At 33.2% G+C, this 24,625-nt stretch overlaps 3 protein-coding genes across 9 annotated transcripts; 1 reads left to right on the top strand and 2 right to left on the bottom strand.

The window, feature by feature from the left end:
• The first annotated feature begins 1,593 nt into the window (after positions 1-1,593).
• LOC114190577 (vacuolar-sorting protein BRO1) lies at positions 1,594-9,742 on the top strand. The gene is made up of 8 exons (XM_028079522.1): positions 1,594-2,551; positions 3,801-4,751; positions 4,842-4,931; positions 5,562-5,630; positions 6,836-6,976; positions 7,355-7,403; positions 7,663-7,766; positions 8,936-9,742. Exons 1-8 carry the CDS (start codon positions 1,880-1,882, stop codon positions 9,467-9,469), a joined length of 2,610 nt encoding a protein of 869 aa, XP_027935323.1. The 5' UTR covers positions 1,594-1,879; the 3' UTR covers positions 9,470-9,742.
• A 606-nt stretch (positions 9,743-10,348) lies between these two features.
• Positions 10,349-12,646, bottom strand: LOC114190281 (UPF0481 protein At3g47200-like). 7 transcript variants are annotated; one of them, XM_028079102.1, is made up of 4 exons: positions 12,488-12,645; positions 12,350-12,391; positions 11,960-12,053; positions 10,349-11,886 (listed from the first exon to the last, which is right to left on the bottom strand). In XM_028079102.1, the coding sequence occupies exon 4, from the start codon at positions 11,864-11,866 to the stop codon at positions 10,427-10,429; it is 1,440 nt and encodes a 479-aa protein (XP_027934903.1). In that variant the 5' UTR covers positions 11,867-11,886; positions 11,960-12,053; positions 12,350-12,391; positions 12,488-12,645; the 3' UTR covers positions 10,349-10,426. The 7 variants fall into 7 exon arrangements, with proteins under 7 accessions (XP_027934903.1, XP_027934902.1, XP_027934904.1 ...); XM_028079101.1 differs by having other exon boundaries at positions 12,494-12,645; XM_028079103.1 differs by having other exon boundaries at positions 12,507-12,645.
• A 1,068-nt stretch (positions 12,647-13,714) lies between these two features.
• LOC114190063 (tetratricopeptide repeat protein 5-like) lies at positions 13,715-22,583 on the bottom strand. Its single transcript, XM_028078828.1, has 13 exons — positions 22,311-22,583; positions 20,144-20,253; positions 19,948-20,058; positions 18,366-18,423; positions 17,079-17,168; positions 16,315-16,409; positions 16,055-16,108; positions 15,672-15,809; positions 15,360-15,417; positions 15,109-15,223; positions 14,622-14,691; positions 14,214-14,285; positions 13,715-14,125 (listed from the first exon to the last, which is right to left on the bottom strand). Exons 1-13 carry the CDS (start codon positions 22,474-22,476, stop codon positions 14,009-14,011), a joined length of 1,254 nt encoding a protein of 417 aa, XP_027934629.1. The 5' UTR covers positions 22,477-22,583; the 3' UTR covers positions 13,715-14,008.
• Between the last annotated feature and the right edge of the window lie 2,042 nt (positions 22,584-24,625).

Raw genomic sequence — 24,625 nt, 5'->3', positions numbered from 1 at the left:
ATTAAGGATTATAATAATTTAGGAAGAATTATAATTAGGGTTCATACCAATTTCATAAAAGAATCCCTAAAATCATAATTAGGGGTTATATTAATTTAGGATAAACTTAATTTGGAATAAATATTCTAAAAAGAATCATAAACTAACATACATAAATCATAATAAGATACTAACCTTGATTTGTGATAGATCATGCAAGATGTATACATGAATCACAATCTATGTGTTTCCAACCTCTATTTCCCAACCTTTGTATTTATCTCTCTTCACAGACTTTCATGATAATTTACATGATGGAAAGATCTTACAGTCAACAAAAAATCCTAATCTCTTTTATAAATTAATGTCTCTATTAAAATTTTTTATTTTATCTTTTATTATAATTTTCCATAATATAATTTTAATATAAATAATATATAATATAATTTTAAAAAATATATAAATATATATAAAAAAAATTCAAAAAAAAAAAAATGGGGGAGCCGTGGCTCCCCTTGTCACGTCCTAGTTCCGCCAGTGGTTAAAGTGGATTGGAACTTGTAGGCCAATCTGATCCACTGCTTATTTGAATTGGGTTGGGTTGAATTTTTTTTTTTACAAATTTTAATATTAGTTAACTTTTGACCCAACTCACCTCGGTTGGACTAGTGGAGAGCCGAGTTAGCTCACAAACCCATCCAGAAATAAAGGGTTGCACAATTTCTTTTTATTTGGGTTGAGTTGGGTTTTTTGTTTAGCCAACATATTGGTTGGAAAATACAAACATAATATTATTGTGATTTTAGTTTGTATTTAAATTGTATTGAAGTTTATTTAGATTGTAATCACAATTAAAATTTAGTTTATATTTTTTGGGATGAAAAAAATTGTATTTTTTGTAATTAAGTGAGTCAGTGAACCAATCTATTGAATTCACAAATTTATGGTGGGTCGAACCAGATTCATAATCTATTTTCATAGTTCTAACTGATTTTGTGTCTTCAATAACAATAGAATAACTGTTATTTAATTATGCGATGAACATTTGTTTTTTTTAGAAAGTTGTCTAAATGTACTAACAAAATCATTGCATAGTACATTATTTGTTGCAAATTCTGAAAATGATTTAATGAAGTTGAGAGTTTTCCAACATCTATTTGGTAATTCATATTCAGTGTCTAGTCTAGATATGTCATTTGGTTAAAATTGCATATAATAAAGAATATATAATAAAGATATATTTAAATTAGAAAAACAGTTACTAATGATAAAACTAATTTTTCTTATTTATGAATAATTATTTAAATTTAAAAATTAACACTTAACAGGATAACATTAAAAAAAAGTGTATTTCTTTATAAATAAATAAAAGAAGTGTATCCTCTCTTTCTCCCCTATACATATCATACCGTTTAAATGTATATTACTTTCTAGTAATTATTTATTTTTATAATTAATGGTTTGAAAAATGTATTTGCATGACATCATATTTAAAGTAGAGATATATTTATTATATATATATATATATTTACATTTAAAGTAGAAATATATGTTTGTTTCTAAAGTTGCCCTATAAATATTTTCGAAGAACAACGTGTCAAAGGTTGAAGTTGGAATGCCGGTCAGAGAAAGTCAAGGAAATAAACAAGAAATTCCATTTTTCTGCACAACCTTAATCGTTAAGAATTAATCCCGATTTTTAATATCTTTGAAAAAAGTACTTTCTGATTTCTCCGCGTTCCGAAATTCTAAACCCTCTCACGGGGCATGCAATTGATTGGTCATAGTATCACTCATCCACCTCCCAGAGAGGAAGAGGTAGTTGTTAGCTTATTAGCTTAAGCAAAGCAGAGCGGAGACTGTAATCAATCCAAACTTTCTCGAATCTTCTTCCCGACCCATGGCCGCGTCGCCGTCGTCCTCCGCTAACATCGTGCTCGCGATCTTCGAGAAGAAGACCAATACCGTTGATATGTATCGCCCCCTCCGCAATTACGTGGCGTATCACTACTCCGAGCGCGAAGCGCAGAACGTCGAAGACGATCTACAAACCCTAAAGCAACTTCGCTACGAAATCGAACGTCACCTCGATCCGTCCCTGCCGGCGCGCCGCGATGTCCTCCAAACCTACTTCAAATCTCTTTGCCTTGTCGAGACGCGCTTCCCAATCTCCTCCGACCCTGACCACGTCAACGCCCTCACCTTTGTATGGTTCGATGCCTTCAAGCCAAAGCAGAAGGCCTCGCAGCAGAACATCCACCTCGAGAAGGCCGCCGTGCTCTTCAATTTGGGCGCTGTTTACAGTCAGATTGGATGTTCCTACGATCGGAACACCGTTGACGGCCGCCGCCAGGCCTCGCATGCCTTCATTGCTGCTGCTGGTTCCTTTGCCTTCCTCCGTGACAACGCCTCTATGAAGGCATCCGTTGGGAATTCCACCACTGTTGATTTGTCCGTTGAGTGTGCTGGGATGCTGGAGAAGCTCATGCTCGCGCAGGCGCAAGAGTGCGTCTTCGAGAACACCATTGCTAAAGGGAGCACTCCCGGTGTCTGTGCCAAGATCTCCAGACAGGTCCGTTGCTAATCAGTTTTAGGTTTTCACTTATAATCATTCTTTCAATTGTGATGCTTGAAGGACTCTAGATCATCCAATAGGCCATGCTTGGCTACAATTTCGAGTCGGTGTTGTATGTTTGCTCTCGTGTTTGCTTATTAACGAATTGGTTTATCTTTATCCATGGGCAAGATGTACTATGTATTTATAGAAGCCATTATATCTGTGCTTTGCTTATCCTAATTGTTGGTTTAGTTTAAGTGTGGCGAACGGGTATTAGGACGGTCTTAAGTCTTAATTTGTAACTGTTTAGACAGTTAGAAGAAACTATCTGACATAATTAAGAGTTCCAATGAATTTACCTTGATCAAACAACCAAAAACTATGTTATTTCAACTAAATTCAATGATATTCCAAATTGGTCTAGTATGTTTGGTTTTCGGTCATTTCTCTAGTGGGCCTCTGATCCTTGGGTCCAATATAATGATTTCTGCGAGGGCTCTCGTAGAATAGGTGTGATCAATCCTTTCATACTGCCACGTCATGATTTTTTATTTATTTTTTAGTTCGTATCAAGCTTTGGGACTCTCCTGTTTTCTATTATGAACAATTTTAACTATGAATTGTCAATATGACATGTTTTATGCAAATGCTGCTAATTATTTGACAACTTTGAGTACGTATTTGTTGTGAACTGTCTGGTCGAGGATGGTTAGACATATAATCCCTTGGTTCCAGTATAATGAATTTTACAGGGCATGCTCATTGAACAGTCCTTTGCGTATTGTAGAAGCTCACTGGAGCTTCTTCAGTTCGTATCAAGTTTTAGGACTCTAGCAAGTGCACACTCTTTAGCATGAACAATTTTAATATGGATAAGTTGTGGGTACATTTTTTATGCTAATGCTGTTAATTGTTTAACATGTTTGATCACTGATTTTTGTGGATCATTTGGTTGAGAATTTGCTGGTGTTTATTATAGGCCAAATATTATGGTTTTAGAGGGCACACTCATTGAACTGGCATGATCACCTGTCATTTCAGGCCAGGTCATGAATGGTAGAAGCTCACTGTGGTTTTTTAAGTTTGTTTCACGCTTTAGGACTTTTTGGCAAGTATAATTTTAACTATGAATCATGAATATGATACTTTTTTTTTCCAAACGCTGATTGTTTGATTGCTCTGATCATTGATTTGCTGATATTGTGACAGTTGTTTTTGTTTTTTGAACGAGAGCTGACTTGTAGTTGATATGTTATACCTGTAGGTTGGGATATATTACGAGGAAGCTTTAGCTGCACTGAATGTTGCACCTTTGAGCCAGCATTTTGAAAAGTCCTGGATAGTTCATGTACAGTTAAAGGCTGCACTGTTCTATGCAGAAGCTTGTTATAGGTATGGATTGGAGCTGCATGATAAAGAGGAAATAGCAGAGGAGATTGCACGGCTACGGAGTGCTGTTAGTGTGTTGACTGAGGCGAAGAAGAGCTCTAAGGGTGCAGCGGTGCAAATTCTTGATGCAATTGGCAAGTTAGAGGCCAATATTAACCGGAACCTTGAAAGAGCTGTCAAGGAGAATGATAGGGTTTATCTCATGAGAATTCCTTCCCCTAGTTCGTTACCCCCCATTCCATCATTTTCTATGGTGAAGCCCATGGCAATGAATGAGGTTCTGGATGCAAGCAAAGAAAAGCTGTTTGCAAGTCTTGTTCCGGACAACAGTGCAAAGGCCCTCTCACGGTATACTGAAATGGTAGACGATGTTATAAGAACACAGGCTGAAAAGTTGCAGCAAGCTAGTGAGCTAACCCGAGTTAGGCTTAAGGAAATGGAGCTGCCGGATTCCATTCTTGCTTTGGAAGGAAATTTTACTCTTCCAACAAGTCTCAAAGAAGATGTGGAAGCTGTGCAGATCAGTGGGGGCCCTGCTGGTTTGGAAGCAGAGTTGCAGCAACTTAAGGACCTAAGGAGGGTGAATCAAGAGTTGCTGGTCCAGACTGAGGAATTGTTGCAGAAGGAAGCAAGAGAAGATTCTCAATTTAGAAGTCAATTTGGCACGAAATGGACCAGGCCCCAGTCAAGCACCTTGACTAAAAACTTGCAGGATAGGCTCAACAGGTTTGCAGGTAACTTGAAGCAGGCTGCTGAAAGTGATGGTAGGATAGAGCGATCAGTTAGAGAACATTCAGCACTCATGTCAATCCTTGATGCCCGTCCGGTAAATTGTTGTACTATTTGTAATTGGTTATCTGCTTGTCATGTCATCAGAAAACATTGTTAAGTTATTGAATCTCTGTTTTTTAAGCAGATTGAATCCGCACTTCCAAGCTTGGCAAGGCCTATTATGTCTTTTGATCAAAATGAAGATGCTATTGTGGGGTCTCTCAAGCAAAGTTTGGTACGCTGGTTTTGGTCTTGTTATTGTTCTATTACGATTTCTGACTTCTCAGAAATAAAATCTATGACATTTTCTTGCATCCAAATTGATGCAGCTGTTCTTTCATGTTATACCGTAGTTATCAATCTCAGTGGCCAACCCTACATTGCTATAATAGGATAGTTGATACTGGATAGCGGATGGGAAATTTTAGATACAAGTTAAATATCATGTATGTAACTTAGTGAGATCTTAGTGAAATTTTAAAATTTTAATCAGTACTTTATGATTAATTTCATATCATACAAGTGATCCTTTCATTTCACACCTTTTTTAGTTATAGCCTTTCATATTCCACTCCCTATATGTCGTGATTATAAAATTTACCAATGAACTGAGTGCTGGATGGTTTCTTTGTGGCTATACTCTTAGTGAGGAGTGCTTATTAAAGTTAAGAAATCCAATGTTTGAGAAGTGAATTTGAATGAGTATTGTTTAGTTAGAACTAGCAATAGAAGGCATTTTAATGTACATTCAGATTGTTGTGGTAAATATTTTAATTGTTTCGCAGGATGTAATGCTAAATGAAATTACAGTATTCCATTTGCTGTGTATGATTGATTCTTGTTGCAATTGTGTTAACTAATGCAGAGGCAACTAGAAACTCTTGGAGCTCAAAGGGCCGGTCTTGAAGATATGCTTAAAGATATGAAAAGAAAGGTATGCCTGATAAGCCAGATTCACTTAATTACGTTTTTGAGTTCTTCCTGTAGAGACTAAATTCCTGTCTTATTATCTAAAAGCGGGAGATATGCTTTTTGCTTTCCGTGAAATTTTATGCAGTGTTTATTCTTAACAAATTGGTTTTTTCATGACATTTAATGACATTGAAGTAGTATTACACCTGTTGCTTGCATATAATGTGTGCTTCTCCCTCCGCATTCTGAATTCAACAATAAATGTCCTTGGTCCAGTATGTTTTCTTGGATGTTAGGGGGATTATGCTTTTGTAACATACAAAAGTATATTAAACTAATCAGGTTTGGCTCTCTAAAGTGAATCTCAAATAAGGGAGAAAATTAATGAATCTCAACTTCATGAGATAACTCCGGGTTGATATTAAATACTCATGCATAACAAATCATATCCCTTGATTTTCTTATCAATGGTTGAGATATTTGTATCTTCGATGTGAATCACTCGGTCTAGATTAATTCAACTTATTCTATCTACTGCAATGTGAACTGCGCAAAATCAAGCAAGCACATCCCTGACTTGGGGAGACACTAGTCCAGTGTGTTTATATTTTGGTTCCATTTTTTATTGTAACTTCATGAGTTGCTTTAGGCTTTTATCCCAGGCTTTTATTCTTGGATACAGGATTCTTCATCCATAAATTATTTCTTTCTTCTCATACTAAGTAATTCAACTATGGATTTTTTTACATCTATGGTTAATGTGAGATTCCGCTCCATTTCACGATTCCCCATGTGTAACATGAAAAAAATGCTGACCCTTAATTAAGAATGATAAACATATAAGGTGGTGGTAAAAGTTGGAAGGGAGGGTGAGGTTATAGGTTCAACTCCTCCAAGAGTTATAAGGTTGGTTTGGTGGGTTTGGAAGGGAGGGTGAGAGAGGTTGTGAGTTCAATACCCCCATTAGCAAAATACTAACAACTAATATTTGTCGATAAAAAAGAAAAAAAAAAGAATGATAAAGAGAAGTATATAGGATTTTTCTGTTTTGAACTTGTGTTTTCTTAACTTATTGTGCTAGATGATTTAGTGGTTTGGATTTGTTTTCTTCACTTAGTTTCTAATGTTGTGGATGTGAAGAATTGTTAGGAATGTTTCCTCTTGTGTAGCTTACCATTCATGAATGCATTACACTATTTTGATTATATTTGTATAAATATCTTTCAGGATGATATATTACCAAAGTTGATGACTTCCACTGGTTCTTATGATGATCTCTTCAAGAAGGAGCTAGCAAAATATGACCATATTTGTGATGAAATAGCTCAAAATATTGAGGCTCAAGAGCAACTGTTGCTACAGATCCAGGTACTGTATGCCCGAAACTCATCTAAAGAGCATTTAAGAAAAGAAATGTTCCCCACTATTTGTTCAGTTTTTTGGACTTTCTTTTCCCATGCAGTGGCTATTCAGGGGGACTATACTTTATATTCTTGATTACCACTATAACTAGTTCCTGAGACTACTTTAGCAGCGAATAAAACTACCTTTTTAATTTTTCATGCTTCTTGAGAGGGCGGACCTTGCCGTGAAGGCAAAAGTGACAGATTTTATCTACCATTATACCTATTCACTGTAGAGTATTGGTTGTTGGATATTCTTTTCTTGGTGATTGTGTTTGTTCTAATAGACGAAGTGATAAACTTTAAGGATGTGATTCTGATGATTGCTTGCCCTTGTTCACAGGCTCAAAATGATGAGTTCTCTGTTATCTTCAATCTTGAAGATTACAAAGGTAGGCTCCGTTTGGTTGTTTTCTTGATTGAATCTGGTTTTTGTACCTTGGCATCATGTTGACAAGGCTGTCATGTCTGTTTTCAGTCTATGTTTATTACTGTACGTAAAATTTTATGACTAACCAGTGAACGGAAGTTTTCTCAACTGTTACTGTTCATTAAGCTCAGTTTTGTCTTTTTTGTACACAATGCTCCAATTTGAGTGCACCTTTACTGCATAAGAGATTATGTTCTGATGGTTTCTTAAATTTATTTCAGCTTCACGTGAAAAAGCCTACAAGCAGATTGAAGCCGCCATAGCAAAATTTCGAGAGATAAAGGACAACATCAATGAAGGGTTAAAATTCTATGTTACCCTGCAGGTAAGAACTTATCAACTATATATGGTTTTTATTCTGTTCCATAAATCTTTAATTTTGCTTTTGGATACGGAATTTTATAATTTTTAAGACAGTTAAATATGTTGCATTTGAATCGATTTCATTATTTTATTTTTCAAATATTTTGTTTGGATAAGATAATTTAATTTATTATGTTTTAATTTTATTTTTTGATAAAATTTTTCAATTATCACCAAATGCAAAAAAATATTTAAGTGTTGAATAATTATTAATATTTCAAAAATATCAGTATTGTTGATGTTTTTTTGTCAATCTTGATTGATGTTAATTTTTGGTTAAAGTTCGTTAAGATATTCTTAACTGACATTTTATGATATTTTTTTCCTCACTTTAGCAAAGCTTTTTCTAGATTGATGTTGATCGAGATTGTTTAGTTGATGTCGACTACAATTATTTAAGATGACATTAGTCCAAGATTATTTTTATGATAATGGTGGTTGAGATTATTTTTTGTCTACTTTCTAGTCAATGTTGGTTGAAAAATTCTTTTTAACAGTAATTGGTAAAAAAAAAAATTATTTAATGTTACTGAAAGTTTCTTAACAAATTATTGATAAATAATAACATTATGTGTCATCAATAAAAAGAATGATAAAAAAATGAGCATTGATACTTTTGATACCAATATTTCCATTTGACACTAAAATAAATTAATATTTATAATATAATATTTTATTGAGAAAAACAGGTGTCAAATGGGTGTTATTTATGAACAACGGTGTCCAAATAGGTTTTTCATAAAAAACTATCACGACAAAATGTCAACAAAAAAAATCTTGCTCATATATGTAATAAAATGGCCTTTGGAGAAAACCTTAACTAATACTGAGTGACAAATAATAATGATCTACAACAATAAACATAATCAAGATAATCCTAACAATGTAAATAATAAAAAACACTCCTATTCAGATTAGTGAACAAATTCATGTTAACATCAATTGAAAAGTAATCCTCTCCAAACTGGTCAAGAAGATGTTGACTAATGCTGATATGAGAAATAACTTCGGCATGCGTCGTATAAAATCTAATGGATATCAGTTAAACTAAATTTGTACCATTAAAAATAATTTTAGTTGACATAAATTGAATATCGTCATGCAATAATACGCAATTTCTTTGTTTGATAGGATGCAATCACAAACGTAAAGCAGCAGAGCAACGACTTTGTAATGACAAGGAACATTCAGTGCAGGGAAATGATTGAAGATGTTCAGAGACAAGTGGCTGGACTGAGTTTCCAGGACAAAAACTCAGGTGCTTCTTTTAACAGCAACTACCCATCAGTTGGAAGCCAAAATCAAAGAGCCAGTCCACAAACAGATCCTCGTCCACAAGCACCTTATTATCAGCCAGTTGAGCAGCCACCAGTTGCTCCCTATGGCCATCATGCACCTTCCCCATATGGTGCTCCTGCACACCATCATCAGCCTCCACCTCCATACCACATTCCACCATCATCAACTGCTCCATACCCACCCCATCAGGTTCACCAGCAGCCACCACCGGGAAACCATGAGTATGGCCAGCCAGCATATCCAGGATGGCGTGGTCCGTACTATAATACACAAGCACAGCAACCTGGCTCTGTGCCACGACCTCCTTATACTATTCCCTCTCCATATCCTCCACCTCACCAAAGTGGCTACTATAAGCAGCAATAGTGTTTATCCGTACATCTTGTAGGATAAAGTTAATATTCTTTTTCTGATGTCATCCATTAAATAAATGAGATTCAGTCCTTTGTTTGAAGCCTTTGCATAGCGTGAATATTATGTTGTGTTTTTATGTCCTGTGTTGTTTTGCATCATCATTGGATTGTGCATAATTAAGCAGATACAACCTTGTGTATAGTTTGTTTACTTGTACTTTACTAGGGGGATTCTCCCACCTTTTTAAGTTCAATCTGAAGAGAAAATATAAAGCATTAGTACTCCTGTCGTGCCCACTTGACCCCTAATTTGTTCATTGTTCTTGGGACCTCTTGTATGTTCATTGCTTCTTTGACTTCAGCATCGATGCTGAGGAACAAAATTTTCTTGACTTCAGTTAATATTGATGGAATACTTTAGTGTTTCGAAGATGAATTCAGATTATATATAGTTATTGTAATCTAGTTCTAAGGACATTCTTTGAAAGTATGAATGAATTACTAATATAGTTTGTTGACTAAATATATACCATTTAATATTTAATATGATATAGTATTGTGATAAAATTTGGATAATTTTTTCATAAAGAATTTTAGGGAAAAATTAAAAAAAAAGCAAAATAAATTACACATAATTGAAAATTGAATATGTATAAACTAATTGTAAAAATTCTTTTATGTAATTAAGTTTTATAATTTTATAATTTTTAACTTGTATGTAAATTAATTAACTTATAAAATATATCTATATATCTATATTGATTATATATAATATTAAAATTGGTTTATTATATACTGTATTAGCAAAATTGAGTTGATTTAATGTTATTTATCTGTGCATAGAATGGTTAAAAAAGAAAGACTATTTTAAATTAAATATCAAATTTGCAAGTTAACACAAATACCTTAATGAAATAACAAACACCAACACATTCATAAAAGAATACTCCTTCTTTTGCATTGTCATCAATCATATAGGAATACTGAACCAGGTTTGGATGAAAGTGAGACTCAATGCTAGTAATGCAGCTAAAAAGGCAACCATAGTCCAAGGAGTATCAAAATGAGTATTGTAACCTTCAGCCAACCATGTCTTCCATTTATTTGCGCAGTGTTTTTCAATTTGCTGCTTAACGACTATATATTTCTTGCTGAAAGCCACAACATTAGTTGAGATGAAGACGTTCTCACAGAATACTTTAGTTGGTAAATCATAACCCAATTCATTGAAAAGATTGGCCAAGTCTTCGTCACTTCCAAGCAAATTTTGAAACACTCCACTTATTCTGAGCTCCTTCACATCTTCAGCAGTGTCAATAAGTGAATCCATAAAGGAAAAGAATGAGCAACATTCATATTTGTAACAAACATCAGGACACATCTCATATGCTACGAGGTTTCGAAACAGACATGGTGTGAAATTAGTGAACACAAACATTGGGAGTCTCAATTCCCCACTGAACCACTTAGAGGTGAAATGAATGTTATTCCATGCAAAAGGATTTTCACATGATAAATTTGGCAGCATTCGAATCCCTGCTATTTTTAGATCTCGTATGTTCTTACAAGTATGCCATCTAACCATATCAGCATCAATACTGTGTTCATCATCATAATCATCATAATCATCATCATCATCATTTTGTTGATTTGAGATTTCATTTATCTCTATTTGATTATTTTTGTCATGGTTGACAAACTTTTGGGGTGACAGAAAATATGAGCGACAAAAATCTAGTATATGAATTGGTTTAGGATTTTGAACTGAGAATCTTACAGAACCCTCCCTTTTGGATGTACACCAGCTAAGATGATTGTAATATAAATATTCCAAGTCTGTTCCTTCTGTTTTACTCAGCATCTCAAGCAATCTCCTTGGAAGTTGATTCTCCAACAAACATGAATCTCTCCACATATGTGTTAGTTGGTCAAGCTTAATGTTTAATGCTTCTGGATGATTTATGTCAACATATTCCATGAAATAGAGCAAAGAACATCCATCCACAAACAGCATCCAAGCAAGGTATTTGTCATCATACATTTCTCCCAATAATAAATCCTCAGAAAATTGGTTCTTCAGTTCTTCAATATTATCTTCTATCCGTTCTAGCAAAGCTTTAGCAATTGCTTGATCTGTAACCTGTTTTTCACTGTGTTCCGCAACAAATTTTGATGTCCATAGAAGCTTATAATCCTCTGCTTGCTTTAGATCTTCTTTGTTGTGATGGATGGGACCAAATGATATCATCTTTGGTGAACAGTACATAGCAAACCTTTCGTTTTGTCGCAACAAAACAGGTATCTTTTGGATCTTAGGAACTGAAACTTTATTCATTTTATCAAACTTTTGTTTTGCATTGTCCAGTTGAGCAAGCCTTTGATCCATAATATCATCTAATTTAATGGTCATTGTTGTGTAATAGTCCAGAACTACAGTACAAATAAATAAGTTATGAATTAAGCAGAATCAAATATAAAAGGTCAAATCAAAGAAAAATATTACCTTTTCTGTGCCCTGTATGTTGATCATGCTTATGTTAAATCCTTCCTACATGTTTTTCCTTTCTTTCATCCCAATTTGTCATGATAAACTTTAGCTGAAGAGTGTAATATCATTTTAAAAAGTTAGATTTCAATTTTTAAAATCAGTCGTACAGATTACAAAATGAAGTTTATATCTACTTATATACTAAAAAAATTTTCATTTTTAGTTTGTGAGAACTCTAACATTTTATGATAGATAAAGGGAGATACACATTTACACAAACTTATATATTCTATAAATTGGTTTTATTTTTATTCCATGTCTTAACTCTAACAATTTATGGATAGATAGAGCGAGGTACGCATGCCAGCTGGTAAATTAGCCTCAAACGTATGTATTGTAACCTACCTCAGATGGAATGGGATAACAATATTTGCGAGACTAAATCTTCTGCATAGCAATGAATATAATTCAGGCAAATAAATCCAGAACAATTTCACAAGAAAAGCTTCGCACAAAACCAATTCATTAATTGTAGAAACCAACCAGAACCTTGGTACGTAACTCAGAGAAAGCTTGGAGGGAGGAAGCAGCACCGGAGCTTCAAGAGGGTAAAGGGAAGAAACAAATTATAAAAAAAATTTCGATGCTGACAAAGAAAATGTCGAACTTCCATTTTCTAACACAGATCTGGCCACATAATATATTAAAAGAAATATTAAATTTAAGTATTTTGTGGAAGTTTTTATATATATATATATATATATATATATATATATATATATATATGATTATGTAATAAGGATTATCCAGAAATTTATCCAAAGATTGGCCAAAAAAAAAAAAATCCTCTTTCACAGTTATTTATATATCTTACTTCTAAGAAATAATTATTCACATAAAATCAAAATTAATTTCTATTTCAAAACATAAAAAAAGAAAATTTAATGAAAACTTTTTCACTGAAAACAATTTTGTTTCAAATGATAAATAGAATAATCAGAAAAAGTCATCAAATTAAATAGCAATAATATTCAAGTTTAAATAGATAAATAGATATAGATAGATTTTCTTAACATCAATTTTAAGATAATCCTTTTTTTAGAATAAGATAATAATTAGTTATAACATGTAAAGTAATAGAAAACATACTAACTTATACTTTTGTTGTAACATTAGTGATTACGAGACTTTTTCAGCTGTAAGTATATGTTTATTCCACTCATTTTTGAATTTTGTTCACTTTGTAGCATGAAATGAAAATAGGTTGCAACTCGTAATTATAGCTTTGTTATGGTTCCTTCAGAGTGATTAAATTTTGTTGTTTTCCAATAACCTGATGAAGCTTAATAAATTCATTCAACTAATGCTGTAACATCTTAGTCAAATTGTTAATGAAAATGGTGGCAGAGGAGAATGTTTTAGAACTGCGAAATTGCCATTTCTAACATGAACATACTCAAACTCCTATATATATTCATTCAACTAATGTCTTTATTCTTTCATTTCACGTATTCTTCCTTAATGAAAGAGTACAAGAGTACCAAAAAAGAATGTTTTACACTTAAAATGTTTTTTCAGAAAAAAACAGTACAAATAAGTTATAAACTCTTGCTAAAGAATGTGAAACTATTACTCGTTCAGTATGCTAATTATCGCAAGCAAGATTGTTCTGATAAGAAGTTGTGAGTTTCTAAATCCCCTTCATTTTTCTTGCAAAGATAAAGAAATTAAAAAAAAAAAAAGATGAAGCATTTGCAAGATGGACTTTGATACAACAACAAACAAGATTTGTACATAAAGTTTCTGTTAAAAGCATCGAAAACAAACAGAAGAATCTTCAAGCTATCATATTCAGCAGATGTAAAAAGCTTGATGGACAAAATAGAAAGCCAAATATAACACTTTCCTCTCAAGTTTCTTCTTTTCCTATTATCAGATTGTGAGGCACCAGAATTCACATGTATAAATGTACCAACCAACCAATCTATTTACTCAATGAATATAGCATCCAACACCAACAACCAGAAGACAAGTAGAACTCAAATAATTTCTGTAGTGGCCTTTTCAGGGTTTATGTTGAGCATATATTGACGTACGAACAGCTTGTTGAGGAGTCAAAGCTTTTCCATTTACAAGTACTTGTTCGTAGAAATCCAGGCGTATAGACTTGAACTGGTAACGCTATTGTAAAATATACATAAAAACAAGGTAAATCCTTAATCAGAATGCATTGTTCTATATTACAAAGACATCTTTGAAGAAAACGTACCTTCTCATTCCACGACAAATCAACATCACGAAAATAAGGATCAAGCATTGTTAGTTGATCTCCTTCTTTAATCTGGATGATAAGGGATCAATTAACTCTAACATAACTAATCAATTGATGAAGCATGGCATTAGGAAAGAAAAAAAATCAACTAGACCAAACTATTATTCAGTAAATAAGCACTCACTTAAATAGAGAAGAGAGGAAGAATAAAACAATAATCAATAATTGGATGAAATCTATATCAGAACTAGTAAAGGTGCAGACTTCATTGCAAATGATCATGAGAAAGAAGGAAGCATGCAACTGGTTGCCACCCTTGAAATATATGGTAGAAAAATTAATTTCTACTTCATCAGAAAAAGAAAATAGGAGAAATCGAAATAAAAGTTCAGCAATAGTTCTTACCACATCAGTACGTACACCATAAATCGAGACAACAAAGCAGGAATGATTTGAATCACAAAGCAAATAGTATCTGTGCAATGACAAGAAGGAAAATTGTTAGCAGGAATGCGAATATGGGAATGTAACAGTCTTATGTTTGGTGCAAATTATAAGAAATTATTCTCCAGCTGACTCATTCCCAGGAATCTATATTACACATACTTTACTTTTTCGTAGTCCCATGTATAAATAAGGGTGGGAATCTTATATTTCCCTGTGAATGGAAGTTATCTTATAAAACAGAGTGACTCAAATAATCAACCCGTTTTCCAAGTAGGGTCTAGTGAAAGTTTCCCTCTTTGCCCCCATGGTATCATAAAATGATTTGTAAACCTTCATCTTATTTTACCTTTTCTAATATTTTTATTTGTAGCAAAATAAATTTTAAAACATTACAGTGAATGACAAATATTCACAGTTATATTAACCTCAGGAGTAGAAGACTTACAGGGGAGCAACACCTTCAGTCCTAATAAAGAAAAAAACTTTCCCCTCTACTGCAAGAGCTCTATTTGGACCCTCTGATAAAAGGTCAATGGTAACTCTTCGGTATGGCGATTTCACTTGCACCAAGAAGTAGGCATGAATCAAGTCAGTAGTTAGTATAGTGAAGAGAACTAAAGGTTTATTACAAGCACAGGCTCAGTAGAATCAAAGATGGACCACAAACTAAAGCCCAGATCACAGAAAAGTGCTTACAATCAACAGCAACCAATGAGGAAGCCAAAGATGTCATTCGCTTAGCTCTTACATGTCCCTGTGCATAATAAAACTATTTATAAACCAGAGCAGCTTCTAAGATGTTGACTACAACCCGTTAGAAAAATTGCTGGTATGTGGGGAGAGGAGTAGAATGGACTTTAATGTTTCTTGAAGTTACCAGCTTTTATCATGAAAAGAATCCTCCATGCATGAATATCAAGCCACAGAAAAAACCTATGAATAATGCTTCAACAAATTACTAGCTTAAATTACCACTACATAGCCAAAGGAAAATTTCCATTTCATTACCTTCAAAAGATTGTCCACCTTGTCAAGTAAACTGACTATCTTCTGAACCTCCTCTGCAGCATTCAGACCTGGATCCTTTAAAGCAGCAGCCTCAAATCCACTAAGGGCCCTCTGGTAGTTCTCAAGATATTTGTTAACCTGTAAGAAATTAAGACAAACAGGAAAAAGCACTACTCAATGCACTATTTATGCCCAGTAAATGTATCAGCCACTGTCGCTATTATATAACTGGGATCTAAATATTACTTTTTTGTATTAAGGTGGAACTGATAGACAGTAAAAATACAGGAGAAAAGTAAGCTGGCGTATTCAACGTCAAACTCCTCTTTAATGAGTACTTGAATACAATGAAACACAGAATAAGGATCAAAGATTCAACGTACTGTAGCACTATTAAAATATAAATCTGGATTGGACTTCATTCTTTCATCTTTCTCCTGGTACATATTAACCAAACATTAGGTCTTCGATTCCAACTTGTAAATGATAATACTACTCACCAATAAATATTAAATACAATAATGATCTCCAAGTAGAAATGAGTATAGCAAAAGTGACCAAAAAAGTAAGATATATTTCTACCGTATGCACATTATAAATTTCTATCATATGCACATTATAAATCTTCCCTCTTCATACTCACAGCATTTTGATATGCTTTTAAAGAATGTAAAAGTTTGGTATGATCCCAAGCTCCGGTGACAAAAAAACTTGTAAGGCAAGCATTTCCAAGATTATCTGCCAAGCAGAATAGATGATATTAAAAGATCAGAGATTGCATCTTAAGTCAGAACAAACAAGATTTGGACCAAAAAAAGAGAGATAGTGAAAATTTAAAGTTGCTCGATTTCCCACATGTATTCTATTAAGTTATAAACACTTCTTAACGACACCACTGATAGTATCTTAGGAACCCAAAGCCTAAACACTTAATAATATCTACATTTAAAAAAAAATATAGCTCACCAGATTAGGCGGGGTGGGTTAAGCCACCTAGCCTATTGGATCCAACCCTTTTTGCAATCTATAATAAATACAAATTGTATTTTTAAAATCTGCCATATAATAGAATCTGAGCATATCTCAACTCTAATATTCAATTTCAATTATCTCTTTTCATTTAAAGAAACAGTGTTAGAGAGAAACCGTGGGTATCTAATTTGCACACTGCTCCACTGTTTACAGTGTAGTTTATTTTCATCAATTAAAAATGAAGGGTTTACTCCGTAAATAACTTACAGCCTAATCACTAGCAACTTTACAGCAATCACCAATTCATCATAACTAGAGCTGACTGTATGTTTACAGATAAATCTACTGAGGAGTAGACCAAATAGTTTTCAGTAATCAGAGTTTTTTTTTTTTTTTTTTAAATAAGTCATGGTAATAGCTTATTTGAAAGCTTACACCAAGAGTTCCCATCCTTGACATCTAAAGTGATTGCTTCCTTGGCATGTTGAATGCTTTCCTCAACCAATTCTGCTTGATTCTCCACACCTGAGTTCATAGAAAGCACAATAATAAATCTCAGTGTTAGACAGTTTTCTATTAATAAATCTAGAACCATACTACAGAAACTAGTCATTCGTAGTTGGAAAGGCCGAAGCCATATAAGGCAAACAATATAATCATATGTTCCAATGTGGGACACAAGTCCTATAAATCTTGCAATGATTCTAAACATCCACCACATTTTGTAGCCTCAGGACCAATGCAGGCTGTTTGTGCACTAGCCCTGGACCCCAGCAAACATTGCAATGTGTTAGTGTCACCTCCCACGTTGCTCATTTGCAGCTGAGAGGCAAGGTGGAGTTTAAGTTTCGACACCAGTTTATCAGAAGCATTGGACAATCACACAATAAACGCCAACTGTAGTAGCTGCAGAATCCAAAGCCCCATAAACCACACGAAATAATCTCATACTTCAAATTCAAGAGATCGATTGGATCCCAACATTTACCATTCTTGTTTTTATCCACAAAAATACAGGAAGGCCCCTATGATATTCATTGACAAGAAATAAAAGAAATGAAAAGGTTAAACACATGACTATATAACTATTATACATAGCTCCTTTACAAATTACAATCCCCTTTCTCTCTGCACATTCCCCTATTTCCTTCATTCGTACCTGCCGCACTTTTCCTCTACCATTGCATTGTCATCCCCAAATTTTCATGTATATGTATCCAAGCATGTATACCAAACTTTTAGAGCTTCATAATACACAATAGGTTTGTTTCTGACTATTGTTTTTTGTTGAAATACGCAACATAGAACAACTCCAATGAAGTTGCTTATGTTCTTAAATTCAAGCAACTTGGGAATACCATTGGGGCAAATGAATTCTTACAGAAGTTGCTTATAAACAAAACTTATAGCTACTGTTTCTTAACCATAAAAAAAATTCCCAAGTTAAAATGGGGGTTCTTCTGCAAGTAGATTAAATAAAATGACAACCACTACAAATAAGTAGAGAAGTCAATGTTCTACCACTGGTGTAAATTTAGCGAGCATTCTTAAATCCCAGGTGGGGATAAGGTACTGACTAAAAGAGTTAAAAGTCCAAATTGAGCTCTTTCATTTTATATACACAAGTGCGAAAAATCAAGTTACAATGACTAAACAAATTAGGAGTTTGTAAAAAGGAAAAATGATCTTCAAAAAGAATAGAAATGTAAACGGATCCCTTACCTTGAGACATTTTTCTTTTAAGCATCGATAGTTGACAAAGAATATTTTTGTTAGGACCCTGCAGAGACAACAGATACCAATTGTCATTCATGATGTCTCTAGATGGAATCTGAACTACAGCAAATTAAAAATGAGAATTGGGCAAAAACGGTTATGGCCTATTGGCCTCCAGTAAATTTCCCTTATTTGTATTAAAAAATAATAGTCTTTCCCGATAAGCACATCAACTACAGATGCATATCTAATACCAGGAAAACAAGAACCAAACTATCACGTTAAGAAATTACCATAATTTCAAAGAGATGCATTGCTTTAACTCTTAAGGAACAGGCTAGCCACAGTGCAAGTGTGAAATGATTTTAAAGCATTTAAAAAAAGGGGCACAGAAAACAATTCAGCATGTTGCTAAACCATTATCCAAGTCATTCTAACAAAAAAAGTATTCATAGTTTAGTGTCACTGAAGCTCCAGTTATATCGAAAATTTAAAATCGGGTAACATGGTTAAAAACTTACAAATTGATATAGGTTCACTTAATTGAAACCCTCTTTGAAACATGTGCGTTCCATTCCTTAATTTATTAACAGGCATTAGTAAAATGTCCTAGTAATACATGGATGAACTTACGTTGGAAATTGACACACTCTATGTTAAGAATACTACACAGCCTCAAAGTATATTGAATTGGATTTACAGGAAAAAGAAAAATCTTCCATCATGTTTTTTAATTCACTCAAGTTTCAAACTTTGAACTTCTTCATTAGTACACGATCCAAATTTTTCATCAGTAACACTGTTAGCACTTTATTCTTCAGTTTTTCTATATAATTCTGAACATGTACTTTAATATTTCTGTTTAAAATATATTTATAAATTGTATACAATTGCTACCTGGGCAAATGAATACATGCTTGCTATCCCCACAAAAATTTACAGGATATATTGTTCATTAAATGAAATAAGCAGACTATAATTTGCACACTGGAATAGAGTGGAGATAAAATATATTCCTTGAAATAGATCAATATTCAGATTCAAGAATATTTCTTTTGCCACGTATTTGGAAATGGAAAATGCCTCACTATTTAGTTCCAACATTTCATAAAGGAGAAGGGAATATTGACTTTCATTATTTTCATTTCTTATAAGAAAAAAATTATTTCAAATTAGCGGAAAGAATACATAGGAGGAATAGGTAATATATAACATCCTCGGGAACAAGGAGACAAAGACAAAAAAACAGAGGAAATACACAAAAGCTTGTTAGTAAAACAATGCTATCTGCAATGCCAGTCAGAAAGACAACTTAAAGGAGAAGCCACAAAACAATCCTACGTACAACAAATTTAAATGGCAAAGTTTTAATTTTGAAAATCCAACCAAGCTAAGTTCGTATAAGAATTCCTTTCTTTTATAAACATAACGATTTGAAGGAAACTTATTCAATAATAATGAACAAGTTCCAAACCCGTGACTTATTATTAGGGTGTATGCAATGTCTAGCTCTGCAACTAATTGTAAATATTATAAAAAGGCTACAGTAGTACCAATCGTGGAAGTCAACAAAATATACTCTTGATACCTTGACTAATGCAAGACTGAGGCAGTTCTTTGCAGCAGTTAAATCTCCTTTTTTCCAAATGCAATTTCCTAAACATAGCCAAGCATCTGCAAGAGATGGATTTAACTTGACCTGGCCCATGTAAAAGTAGATTACAATCATTTAAACATCAACAAAAGACACTAAATCAAAGAAGATAAAATTCAATCTTGCTTACAGCTTTTGATAGATGATCCTCAGCTTCTTTCCTGTAGTCAGGAAATACATCCAACATCTTCCCCCTAAGATATTCAAATGTTGCACGTTGTGTAGGTGATTTTCTTTGTTCTGGGACATGCAACAAATTTTATTAACAAACTTTATCAGAAATAAGCAGAAGCATTGTTCTAAAGCAAAAAAGTGGAAGATGTCATCCTATCTTCTAAGTGAGTGAGTCTGGGCAGAAAGAAAAATGAAAAATAATATGAAAAATATTCAATATGAACACTCTAACAGTTTCTCTGCAAGCATATTTTTTCATATACTATAGAGCATCACAGCATTACCAACATTTAAGGAGAAATATGCGAGGAACAAAAAAGACCTACAAATGTTTTTTATTTATTTGGAGAAAAATGCGTAGAGAGATTCTATGGACAATATAACAAAAGAAAGGCATCAAGTCAAGATTGCTCAATTTAAGCCACTCAAAGCTATGTGAAGTTTCAACTAGTTGAAAAAGGTGAACATACAGAAGAGTTTCCTATAACCATAGTGTGCACCAACAACCTACTGAGTCCTTATCCTTTCATCTTTGCTTGGGGCGTGCTCACGGTACATATTCAAGAGTTAGTGACACGGTGCATGCTTTTGAAGTCTACCATGATAAAACTCAGTGGGAGAGTTGGGACAAGAAATAAATGGAAAGTTAGAGATATGCAAATTGGAGACAGGCTTGGCTGGAAACAAATGGATTTTCCAAAGTACAAGTATGACAAAGTGTAAGGAATTTATCAAGGGATACAACACAGTAACTCTAGTAATTGCTGAAAACATAGAGTACCACAAGTAGCATGGTTTAAGTACCTTCAGCCCATCCTACAAAATCAGACGGACAGAGAGTGACCTCTACCATGAGATCCAAGCAGGGTGGATGAAATGGAGGACTGTTTCATGGGTGATATGTGGTAAAAAGTAGCACTCTAAGCTTAAAGGAAAAAATTACCGCATAGAAGACCTGTAATGCTACATGGGATAGAATGTTGGGCTTTAAAGAGCCAACAAGAAAGTAAGATTACATTGCAAAAATAAGAATGTCACAATGGATACGTGGATAAACAAAAATAAGATAGCATTAGGAAATGGTGGGTAGCCCCTATTGCAAAAAAATTGGCATAGTGATATACCTTAGATGGTTTGGGCATGTGAGGAGAAGACCCACAAAAGAACCACTATGGAGGACTAACTAAATAGAAGATAATTCAATAGCCAAAGGAAGACAGAGACCAAAGAAAACTATAGTTCAAAATTTTTAAGAGGGATTCAGTGGTAAATAATTTTTATATACTCAACAATAAAAGACAGAAATTTATGGCATCATATGATCCTCCTAGCAAACCAACTTAAAGGGAAATGACTTAAATTGTTGTTATAAAGCATCAGACTACAGATATTTAGAAACACCTCCTGCCAGTAGAGGCTGATCAGTCTCAACTAGTTGAATATATGTTAGACACTGGGGCTTTCTTCACCTAAGACTATGTCATCCCCATGATGGTATCCTTTCTTTCGGTAGTGATAGCCTTTCATATAGAAGATCACTAAGGCTAATGGCATTACCATACCTTATAAAAATGAAAAACAATAAACAACACTAAATTATAATACAAGTCCTTTACATTAAAAAATAAAAGAAAAATGTTCTTGATTCCCAACCTCCGTTTAATATTACCCTTCTATTACAAGGTACCAGAAGTTTGTACACAAACTTATTTTCGAAAAATGTTTGGTTTAACACAACGTACAGGTAATTTGTGCATCTGATGACCCATAGAAAAAAAAAAAAAGTGTTAAACAATTGTCTACTAAGTAGACTTTGTCTACTTAATGCTTCTATTCACCATGTCTACCTAAAAGACTGGTTGCAATCATCCCCAAACGGGGAGAGAGGGAAGACTAATTTCATTTCACATATTATTAGCAAAGCAAAATAGAAGTCATGAAAAACCAGAATTTCAAATCTTCAACCAGAACCCCAGAAAAGAAAAAACAAAGCTCCCGCGTTATAACGGTTGAGCATGAAGTATAAACCAAACGGGTTGTTGAAGGAGCATGGGAGAAGAATACCCTTTGTTGAAAAGCGGTAAAAGAGAGCGTTTTTATGTGGGAATTTGAAAGAAACTGACCTGGGGGAATGGAATCGAGGAGATTAAGAGCGAGATCGGATTCGTGTTGCAACTTTGAGATTCTGTCATCGGGGTTGGGTGGAAAATAAGTGTCTCGAAGATGGTAAAGATCTTCTGCTGCTCTTGCAGCTCTAGAAAATGATTCTTCTTCCTTGGGATTGCTCATATTCACACACTCGTTCACTAACTCACTCGCTGTGGAAGAATAAGAAGAAGAAAGAAGAAGGTGACAAAGATGTCTGCAATTGCAAAATGCACCTCTGACTACTATTTTATTATTTATTACCTTTCATATCCCAAAAACTAACACAACAAATTCTGTTATCTTATCAAAATCGAACCAAAAATGTAATTTGCCAAAACCAAATATATCACTCATTTCCCCCTTTCCCTGCCCTAATGCCATTTTCCTATTTAATCATTTGAGTGACCGTTACATTTTGATTCTAACTAAATCCAGCGCACATGGCCAATTGTTTTAAATAGAACAGTGTGAATGAATTTTTGTAAAACGATTTCGACTGCTATGTTAAGTTTTATTAAAAAAATTATAAAACGTTAGTTTATTTAATAAAAAATTATTTAGTATTAGATTTATTTAAAATAGGATTAAATATGTTTTTAAACTTCGAACTTTAATTCAAAATTGAAATTCATTTTTGTATGAAATTTTGATACATTTTGATTTTTGAACTTTAAAAATAAATGAATATAATCATTTGAATCCAATTATGTTAATTTTGTTTTGTACGTAACGAACATTTCTCATGATAGTATTGAATTTTTTACTTGACACATTCATGATTCTGCTGAGAAATATGTTTGACATCTAAAAAAAATTAACCCAAATTAACGTAATTAAGTTTAAAAGAATATATTTATTTATTTTTAAAATTTAAAAATTAAAATATATTGAAATTTCAAACAATGAATTTTAATTTTAAATCAAATTCAGAGACTAAAAACATATTTAATCCCTTTTCTTTAAATATAAAGACATAAGTATTTTCATAATTTTTATCTTTTAGAACATTTTTTTTATAATATGTGTTTTAGTGTTGATTTGAAATATTATCTTGTTTGAGAATAAATAACATTAAAAAGGATGGTAGGATAATAAACGGAACCAGGCATTTCACTTCGTCTTAATTTAACACGTTAAGTTAGTATTTTTGATTTATCACTCTGTTTTAATTTAACACGTTAAGTACTAACACTTATCGTATTAAATTATATGTATTGCAATATATAGATGAGATCTCTTCAATTTTAAAAGAAAAAAACGTCTTTTTTTCATTTTTTGTTTTACAATAAAGGAGTAACCATTTATATAATTTCATCAAATAAAATTCGTTAAACAAATCGTTAAATTTAAAGATGATATCCTATTTTAAATTGTCAAGTTAAATTGTATTCGTTTAGATAGATGTTAGTATTTGTTAATGAAATAGTTGAATTCATAATGTTTCATCTCATTTTTTTCAAACTCATCAAATCAACTTTATATTTTTTTTAATTTCTATTTTATCGGCCAAATTCGCATTTTCACAATCAATGTGCTACACCATATTGTAAGTCTTATATTATGTTTGAATGCCGCAATTTAATAATGTAATTCATTTATTTAATAATGTAGTTCATTCATTTGAAAGATTTGTAATTCTTTGAACTAAAATGACTTGGATAACGAAATTAAAATTGTGAAATTTAAAAAATGTATTTTAAATAACTAAAATAGTAAAATTTGAAATTTATTTATAAAGAAAGGGAAATGAAATTTTATTCATTTTCACTCAATTATCAAGCTAAGTCAGTTTAGGTCGAAGTCGAGTTGAGTTTCGTCGAGACTAAAGTCGAGTCCGCTAAGACTGAAGTCGAGCCGAGTCGATCCAGAGCGAATATCAAATAGAGTTGACCAAATCCAAAGATCCAGCCAAGTTGGTCTGGGCCAAAGGTCGAGCCGAGTCAGTCTAGACCAAATATCAAGTCGAGTTGACCCGGACCGAAAGTCATGTTGAGTCAACCCAGGCCAAAAGTCGAATCGACTCATGCCAAAGGTTGGGCCTAATTGGTCCAGATTAAATTTACGTGAGTTGACCCGAACCGAAGGTCGAGACGAGTCATATCAAATAAAAGGTCGAGCAAACTCAATTCAAATTCAAGAATAGAATTGAGTTTGCCTTAAAATAGATATTAAATTGCTTTATCCAAAAAAAAAATTAAAATTTAAGATATTTAAGTTATTCTATCCAAACAAACTATTCCATAAATAAAGAAAATTTAATTATAAATAATTCAAATATAGTTTATTTATT

The sequence above is a fragment of the Vigna unguiculata genome, chromosome 7, assembly GCF_004118075.2.
Source record: "Vigna unguiculata cultivar IT97K-499-35 chromosome 7, ASM411807v1, whole genome shotgun sequence".
Lineage (NCBI taxonomy): Eukaryota > Viridiplantae > Streptophyta > Magnoliopsida > Fabales > Fabaceae > Vigna > Vigna unguiculata.
This window is presented reverse-complemented; position numbering and strand designations above follow the sequence as displayed.